This window comes from Octopus sinensis, linkage group LG2, assembly GCF_006345805.1.
Source record: "Octopus sinensis linkage group LG2, ASM634580v1, whole genome shotgun sequence".
Taxonomy (NCBI): Eukaryota; Metazoa; Mollusca; class Cephalopoda; order Octopoda; family Octopodidae; genus Octopus; species Octopus sinensis.
The window spans coordinates 121,002,502-121,012,440 of NC_042998.1; the positions used below are offsets into that span (position 1 = coordinate 121,002,502).

At 34.3% G+C, this 9,939-nt stretch overlaps 1 protein-coding gene across 1 annotated transcript in view; it reads left to right on the forward strand.

The window, feature by feature from the left end:
- Positions 1 to 9,211, forward strand: part of LOC115229621 (probable flavin-containing monoamine oxidase A) — a 28,217-nt gene extending 19,006 nt beyond the window's left edge. Inside the window, exons 5-12 of the mRNA XM_029799951.2 lie at positions 716 to 873; positions 2,237 to 2,326; positions 3,424 to 3,514; positions 3,889 to 3,989; positions 4,641 to 4,814; positions 5,797 to 5,984; positions 8,259 to 8,346; positions 8,858 to 9,211. Of these exons, the coding sequence (XP_029655811.1) occupies positions 716 to 873; positions 2,237 to 2,326; positions 3,424 to 3,514; positions 3,889 to 3,989; positions 4,641 to 4,814; positions 5,797 to 5,984; positions 8,259 to 8,346; positions 8,858 to 9,049 (1,082 nt within the window). The 3' untranslated portion in view covers positions 9,050 to 9,211. The remainder of the gene's footprint in view (positions 1 to 715; positions 874 to 2,236; positions 2,327 to 3,423; positions 3,515 to 3,888; positions 3,990 to 4,640; positions 4,815 to 5,796; positions 5,985 to 8,258; positions 8,347 to 8,857) is intronic.
- The last annotated feature ends 728 nt before the right edge of the window (positions 9,212 to 9,939 follow it).

Sequence of the window (9,939 nt, forward strand, 5' to 3'; positions counted from 1 at the left end):
GTCTGTGTTTGTCCCCACCCCCTAAACATCACTTGACAATCGATGCTGGTGTGTTTACATCCCCATAACTTAGCAGTTCGGCAAATGTGACTGATAGAATAAGTACTAGGCTTACAAAGAATAAGTCCGGGGGGTCGATTTGCTCAACTAAAGGTGGTGCTCCAGCACGGCCGCCGTCAAATGAGTGAAACAAGTAAAAGAGTTTATGTATAAATGTCTGACTGTATTTGTATGTGTGAGTATGTGTATATCTATATAACCTGTACTTGTAGTTCTTCATTCTCTCTTAGCCATTCCCTGGTTTATTGCTGCTAGGACAACGAGACTAAACTTGTACAATTTCTTGCACAGGGCCCCCACAACCTCCGGAATCACCACTATCATAATAAAATATCTACAAGTGGAACCTTTTTTGCAATTACTCAAACGGCTAAAAATAGCAGCCAAATACCCTCAAATCACACACTACTGTTTTCAAAATAGGTCACATTGGACAATACCACCCTACATTCTTCCAAAATGGAGAGATGGCCATGGTGGGAATGTCTTTAACTATAAGTCAGTTCAATTCGAGCTGACCTGGAATTAAACAACAATAATACATTTTCTCAGTCCTCTCTACCCACCCATGTTATATTATTCCTGTGTTTCATCTTTCTATTATTCCACAAATGTATAAATACTTGTCTGTTCTCCCTCTCTTTTCTTCTATCAGGAGCAAAACCATTTATTATAGCTGCTGTCAAGTCCCTGTTTGGTTACATGCCCAAAGAAATCTCACTACTCTATTTCCTCATGTACATCAATGCAGCTGGGAATTTAGGAATATTCCTCAACCCAGCAGAATACAATGGTCAGGAATTTAGGGTAAAGGTAAGACATTTACACCTTTCACAACATTTTCTGTTCTGATTCTTCAATATTCTGTCCTCTGTTTTCATCTCTTCTCACTGTTATCTTCTATCTCTGTCATCTCACTTCATCCTCTGCCATCTTCTGTCTCCATGGCATGTTTTCTCACTTCCTCTATCTACATTTTCTTTCTCTGTCTTCTATTTATATCACTGTCTGATATCTCATGTATTCTTCTGTCCTTTTCCTGTTGTTCAGATGTATTCAGTCTCATCAATATAATATTTCCTCTTCCTCCATAGTCATTCAGTCATTTACAAAGGAGGAGAAGAGTTACATTTAGGTTATTGTTTGCATACAGCACACTAACTTCTCAAACATCCCAGCTTTATGTGTGTGTGTGTGTGTGTGTGTGTGTGTGTGTGTGTGTGTGTGTGTGTGTGTGCGTGCGTGTTGGTGTGTGTGTCTCTCTCTCCCTCTCTCTCTCCCTCTCTCTCTCCCTCTCTCTCTCTCTCTCTCTCTCTCTCTCTATATATATATATATATATATATATATAAAGGGGTTTGTATGATTGTGTATAGAGGGATATATATTATTCAAAGAAATTCCAACTCTGTTTTTTATGTTTTATTTATATTCTTTATAATATTAATGTAGATGATAGAATATATAGTATAAATAATATATATATAGTAAAATGAAATGAAGTATTGATTGTCTTGTCACAACATGGGATCTTGAAGACTGCTATAATGCAAGAAAGTATACTAGTCCCTTAATATTTTATATTCAATATTCATCTATTCAATAAGACAATCAATACTTCATTTCATTTTACTATATATATATTATATATATATATATTTATACTATATATTCTATATTCTACATTAATATTATAAAGAATATAAATAAAACATAAAAAACAGACAGAGTTGGAATTTCTTTGAATAATATATATATATATATATATATATATCCCAACTGATTCATCACCCACACAACACACTAATCTTTCACTTCTAGCTATCCCATAACTGTTTCAACAACCACACAGCATATTAATATTTCACATATCACAGAAAAGTTCAAATGAAGTTTTTTAATAAATTCAGTTGCCGCAAAAAGTGTAGAATCTACTTCTTCAGCTCTTGCTCTTTGTCAGAGAGAGTAGTACTGTTGTTTTTGTGTTGTAGGCAAACATAAAAATCTCCACTCTTCATGAGAAATGGTATTCTCAAACTCTCTTATGGATTAGTTTTTGTTGACACAAACCATCACAGGTTTCTATATTTTCTGAATTTTTACTTTATATCACATATCTCCTAAATGTCTCACCACTCACAGTATTCTAATCTTGTACAAATTCTGGTTCTGTTCCAGGGAGGAATTTACCAATTATCAAAGATGTTAAAAAAGTATATTGGAAAAAAGAATGTTGTCTTAAACTGTCCAGTGACTCACATAATCCAGGTAAAACCCATTAACAATAAAATGGATAGGAAGTGGTAAAAGAAGTTAAGGTTTCAGTTCACTGTAATGTGTTTATTGTTAAAAAGATATCAGACACAACAGTCCAGTAGAGAACAACAGGGCAAAGGAAATCAAAGTCTTTTCATAAAGTGACATAGTTGTCGACTGTTGTTGAAATGTGAAAATGAGTGAGAGAGAGATAGAGGGAGAGACAGACAGAGTGAGAGAATGGAATCCAAGTGTCAGCTTCCATAGTTTAAATTTTAAATCCGTAGATTAGCACAGATAGTTTGGCCACAGAATCTCATTGTTAATGAGTTTAGCTGTCAAAAAAAAAAAAACCATAGCTAAATATCAGATAACTGACATGAAGTTGGCTGCAATCATTTCTGTTTTCCTCTCTACTTGCTGTCTTGATGAAGGAGATTATATTAGGGTTGACAGAGTTGCAACCAAGAACCTCGACTGGTCAGTTTAATACTGAAATCATCAGTTCATTTGAAGGAAATTTATTGAGTCTCAGTGATTAGCTTTATGTTGATATCATTACTCTATCTGATGAATAGTTGAAAAAGCCAATCTGATATGTCCATTTGTTTAGTGCAAAATGTCCTAACTGGAAAAAAAAACAAGTTCCAGTTCCCAAATTCAGGTAGTCACTTTCTATAACTGTAAACCAGGTAATCCATACCCCCAGTAAGACCCATTTACCTTTTAATTTATGGCTGGTTCAATTCAGTGAACATACCTTACCTCATTAATCTTTAGATTTTATTAACATGACATTGTTATTCTTTAACTCTAAGTCTGTGCATGTCATAGTGGGTGGTACCACTCTCTTTGAGAAGCACTGACTAGTGGTGATTAATTTTATAGGGGTATGAGAGACAGAGGGGAGCAGTAACAGTGATAGATGCATCTACATTTTTAGTCTTTGTTTCCAATTTAGATATTAACTTTTAAAAGCATTTTAAATGCAACATTATAACAGACTAATTTTTAACCATAATGTATTTCAACTGAAATAAAATCTAAATGTTTTACCTCTGCTTCTTATCCTACTGCATTGCCACAAATTCTACAATGATGCTATCCAGTCTTCCAAAGAAAAAGTCATGATTGTCACAGAGAAACGTTTACAAGTGAATTGCAGTCGAGTTATCTTAGCAATTCCTCCTCACCTTTCAGGTAGTAACAATAATATTTACCTATTCCATTTTATTCTTCACCAATGTCTTAATTTGTCTACATATGAGTTGGCTTACACAAGATTTTCAATTTCACAGCAAAGTTTGTATATGTGTATTTAAGTACAATATGAACTTTGTACATATGTCAGATATGAAAATGTGTGCTTATGTATGTTTGTAAGTTGTAGACTCTGTGTATGTGTGTGTGTGTGTGTGTGTGTGTGTGTGTGTGTGTGCGCGCGCGTGCATGCATGTGTGTGTTGGATACATAGTATTTGCTGTTTGTGTTTACATGTAAAATATATACATAATGTGTGACTGACAGACAAAGATGTATGTTAATGTGAATCAGAATTTTTTTCTGTTTTACAGCTAAAATCCACTTTAGCCCTGATTTACCATCCACTAAACTAACTGTTCTAAAGAATGTGCCACTTGCTTTTATCATCAAGTTTTGTATCACTTATGAAGAGGTAAGACAAACCAATGTTAATTAAGTACTAAGTTTAATAATTTCAAATGCCATGAGGATTGAAGAATGTAACATTTTGGGAGCTCTTGCCCTAAGTCAGACCATGGAAAGCAGAAAGTTAGGCATAATGTTCAGTATACAATTGTTTCACTATCTACACCACACTATTGTATTACAATGTTCAGTACACTAGTGTTTCATACCACACCTACTCACATTATACTGCTGTTCAGTACTATACAAATATTTCACTACTTACAGTACACTGTTGTTTCACAATCAACGCTATATCACTGTTTTGTAATGTTCATCATTGTATTGTTATGTTCAGTACAAACCCTGCATTATAAGGTTCAGTACAGTGCTATCACTGCCCAGTTATACTCAACATTCTGTTATCAGCGCTACATTGCTTCTTTATCTGCTGTCTTTTATTTTAAAAACAAATTATCCATTTGGACTTTATACTTGTCATCTTGCCTCATCTCGTTAAAATAATATATTTTAAGACTTTTACCAAAATAAGTGAACTGAGTTTGGTTTAACTGACTTAGATGAAAAAAGATATGGCTAATTTCAGAATGGAAGAAATAGAAATGTCTTCTATAAACTAGCCCTTTGATAATGATTTGGTGTTTATTTTGCTTTGTAGGCTTTCTGGAGCAAAAATTCTACAGATAAATCAAGATATGGTTTCCAAAGTATAATGGAAGAAGCAGAACATGGTGCCATTGGAGTTGTGTATGATGGAACTTCGGCGAAAGGCTACCCGGCATTAGTTGGATTTGTTTCAGTTAATCGAGGAACTGTGGGAGAAGAGAAGAACGTGAGTTATTTCCCTTAACTAGTTTTAAGTTGCTAAACAAAACGATTAACCTGTGTGCAGCCAGCCAACAGAATAGCCTCAAAGTGTGAACTCAGTTTTAAAGATATAGTAACCAAATTCCGTCACCTTAAGAAAAAAAAAGTATGATTTGGAAGGATTCCTTGGATAATAGACTCTGGAGTACTCTATCCCTAAAAAAGAAAAGAAAAAGAAAGGATTGTTACAGCTACAATGCCCTTAATTGTCAGTCTGCTTGAGCTGGGGCTAAATAAAAATGAAGACAATGGCTTGTTCAAACATCATTTCTTAAATAAAGTGTTGCAGTTTATCATATAAATGCACATTATTGAAATGTTGTTGTTATCATGATGGAATACATGAATTTTGGATATATTTTGTAATATTCTTAACTGGACATGATTGGCTTAATTTTATACGGTCTGAATTACAAAAGTTTTATTGAGTCATTAACACACACCAACATATGGTTGCTAATGCCAAATGGACTTAGGTACAGTTGCATAATTAAGATGTTTCCTACTCAACTACATGCTTTTCGGTTTCATCCAACCACTGGGAACATTATACAAGTGTCTTCTACCACAGCCTTGGAGTCAACCAAAGCTTTATGAGTAAAATTTGGTAGACAGAAAGTGTGTGGAAGCTCATCAGAAAGACAGTTCCTAATCATGTGTGGCAGACTTAATCTGTCATCAGCTTAACACCCACCTGGTCCTCATGTGTGGTTAGCAGATTACTTTTGTAGCAAGCATTTGAGTTAGGTCTCCAGTTTGAGGATAACTTCCTTCATCCAATTACCAGTTTTGATGGAGTCTGTGAAAATAGTCATGGGCACTACCTTTAACTTTTTTAAGACATGTAAAAAAAAAAATTAAATGTTAATATGTTAATTAAGTTATAGGATGAGACAGGTTATTTAGCCATCTTAACTTTGATATCATTTATTATATTTTACTTTCAGCCAGAAGACAGACAAGTTATCTTATTGAATATTTTAGAGACTTACTTGGGACAAAATGTACGAGATTTCCTTGAATTTCAACAGAAGGACTGGTCAACTGAACCATACAATGGAGGCTGCTTCCTCAAATACCTTGTGCCAGGATCAACACGATATTTTAATCAAGAATTACGAGAACCATTTGATAGGTAACTCACTTGGCTTTTTTTTTTTATTAAAAAAGGAAAAATGTGTTGTTTGTAAAGAGGTAAGCACCTAACTCACATGGAAATAGCTGAAACTGGATGAAAAAGTCATTAGGAAGATACTAGGGACAGCAGAACATCATATTCATACTTTCTTTATGCTATAAATCCTATATTTCACCACTTTTGTAAATTCCATTTTTAAATTATACTATAATCTCCTAGAACTAAAGCTGTGACACATTAATTATGATATGATACTACTGGTCTTACAAGATAACATGGCATATTAATGTTCCTAAGTTACAATTTAGGACAAGTAATACATCATAACATATTACTAAGTCTAAGATATGACACACTGTTGCTTTGACTATATTTGTATTAGTGTAGAAATGTATATGCCTCAATTGACCATAACTTGTACTGATACTACCACAACCTTGCTCCTCTGAACTAGCATACCTCCTCCATTCAGGTCTACCTGACATACTCCTTCTCTTATCAACTTTACTGTGTCTCACTTTGCAGATCACACACTAAGTACTTTATCCTCTCCTTCCAACTAGAGTAATACTCTATGCAACACACACCTCACTCATATTTTTCCTATAGATGATTAAACTGAGTATTAGTTACATTTACCTGAACAATCTTAGTGAACCTGTAAAGATCATAGTCACTTCTCTTACGATTAGCCCTTAAAGAAACAGTCCAACAAAGATAGATTGTGTCCATATATTTTACATACCTCCTCTCCTCACTGATAAAGTTAATTCTCAGTCTTAACTTCTCTAGAAATTTGCCATTAAGGCAAACTTGAGAGCATAAGTATGTTAATAACCCAACCTGAATATACACACCTGATCTTTTTATTATATAAGTAATACTGCCTAAGTGTATACACCTGATGTTGAATATTTAGGCAACACAGCCTAAATGTACACACATGAGATTTATGATATTAGCAATACAGCCTGAATATATTAGGGGTTCAGAAAATAATTGCATTTTTTCACCACTATGAAATATGAATTAACCAATCATATCAGAGCCAAGGTTGAATGGGTGGGAACTGTCTAGATAATAGTACATCATCTCTTCTACCCAGCAGTGTATCATAGTTATTTCAGTAATTAACTCCATGGAGGATAAGAACTTTATAAAACAACATATTCATCATTGCTTACTGTATGAGTTTTGAAAGAAAAATACAGCTACAGAAGCAATGGAAAACATTGTGAAGTGTATCCAGATGCAGTGAAAGCTTGTACATGTCAGCTGTGGTTTAAAAAGTTTAAAGATTGTGATTGTAACATATCCAACAAGCCTCACTCTGGAAGATGACATTTTGACTGAGGCTATTACATTGGATCCATGTTAAAGCACCAGAGATTTAGCACAAAAATGTAATGTGTCATATTTAACTATCTACAAACATCTCTAGCAAATTGGGAAAGCATGCAAAGAGAGAACTTGGGTTCCACTTGAGAACTGAACACAATATTCCACCATCTGCAGCAGTCTTCTAACCAGAAATAACAACCTGCATTTCTGTAGTGCATTGTTACAGGTGATGAAAAATATGAGTTTTGCATCACAACAGAAAAGGAAAAAAACAAAGGTTATCATGTAATGAGAGACTAGTACCAACACCAAAACTAGAACTCCATCCACTAAACTCCTTGCTCTGTGTTTGGTGGAACATGAAAGGTATTGTCCATTACAAGCTACTGGAACATGGAAGGACCATCAATGCAGATGTTTATTGCCAACAACTTGATCATGTAAATGAAAAATTACATCAAAAGTAGCCAGCTTTGGTAAACAGGAAAGGTTTTATTCTCGAGCATGTCAATGCACAGGCACACTCAAAACAAAGCCAAGAAAAAATAAGATCATTAGGATGAGAAGTACTTCCACATCCTCCATACTCACCTGACTTAGTATCTACAAATTTCCATTTGTTCCAATCACTAGAACATTTTATAAGAGGCAAAACATTCAGAAACTGAGAGTAAGTTGAAAGTAAACTTTTAGACTTTATTTCAGGAAAGGAAATAGGTTTCTTTGAACATGGCAGAAAAAAGTTACTTTCCTGTTGGGCTGCAGTCATTGAAAATTATGATGATTACATTCTTGATTAAAACTACTCAGATAAACATAGTTTACATTAATTTTTATATCATTTCTAGTAAAACACAATTACTTTCTGAACACCCTAATATATACTGACACATCCTAACTATACACACTATGTACTACTTTCTTTTACAGAGTACATTTTGCTGGAAGTGAAGCAGCAACAGTTTGGTGTGGTTTCATGAATGGTGCCATTCAATCAGGATTTAGGGCTGCAAGAGAGGTATGTTTATTCTTTTATTTCTCTTATGGTAGAATTATGCTAGTTCATTGTTCCTCCTCTAAAACAGAAGAATATTAATTATTTATTTCTCCCCTGTAACAGTAGAAGCATATTACTTATTTATTCTTTCTCTAAAATCATAATTTTTATTTTAAAACTTATTTAAGCTTGAAAGTTCATTGGATCTTGAGTAATTACTGATTATCTCATGAAAAGTTGTCACATGATAAAATCCCTCTGCAAACAGATTTAATCAGATGGAAGTGTGTGTGAGTGTAGAAGGATGTGTGTGTGTGTGTGAGAGAGAGAGAGAGACAGACAGACAGACAGAGGGAGAGAGAGAGAGGGAGAGAGAGAGAGAAAGAGAGAGATAGAATGTGATCTAATTACCCCAGTGTTACCTTATTCACTAAAGCATCTAGGAAATATCTAGATAACACAATATACTTCATATTCTACATATCTTCCTGGAATATGTGCCAACATATGATAATGCTAATTTCTCTTTCAGGTTCTCCAGAATCTCAGACCAAATCTATTAACAGATGACATTGAAAAAGAGGTTTGCAGATATCATAGTCAAACTCCATCAAAATGTTGGTCCAAAAGCTGGATTGCTGCTGGAATTGGTATCGGATGTTTCACAGCAATATATATGATGACTCAAAGGAAACATATACAACCTACTTTAATATTTATATAACTTGAAGCATTTTATTAATCTTGGCTAAAACAATGCAACACACTTTTAACTGTATCACTATTAAACATAAAAAGAGGAAAGATGGTGGATGACACAACAGTAGCACATTGGCGAAAATGCCTGGTGGTGTTTATTTAAATCTCTTCACATATGAACTTCTAATTCTATGTTTCATCTTTTACTTGTTTCACTGAGACCATGCTGCAGCACCACCTTAACGAATTTTAGTCAACTGAATTGACACCAGTACTTATTTTATTTTTTAAGCTTGGTAATTATTCTATCAGTCTCTCTTGCCAAACCACTAAGTTATGGGGATGTAAACATACCAATACTGATTGTCAAGCAGTGGTAGGGGACAAACACTGACACAAAGAGACATACACACATACATGTCATCATCATTTAACGTCTTCTTCCATGCTAGCATGGGTTGGACGATTTGACTGAGGACTATATATATATATATATACAACGAGCTTCCTTCAGTTTCTGTCTAGCAAATCCACTTACAAGGCTTTGGTCAGCCCAATGCTATAGTAGAATACACTTGCCCAAGGTGTCACAAAGTGGGAGTGAACCTGGAATCATGTGGTTGGGAAGCAAACTTCTAACCATACAGCCATGCCTGCTGAAGTTGTTTCTTTTCAACCTTTTTTAGAGTCAATAAAATAAGTACTCATCAACTATTGAGGGAGAATGTCAAATAAATTGACTGCATCCTGCAATAACTTTGATATCTTTATGTCACTGTTTGAAATTATTAAATGGAATGATGACAATGACAATAAGATCAAGTGAACATCTTTATACCAAGGAAAAGACATGTTACTTTAAGGTATTTTATTTTAAAAATTGGAATTGGGAGAATTCCCAGCTACTTTAATACT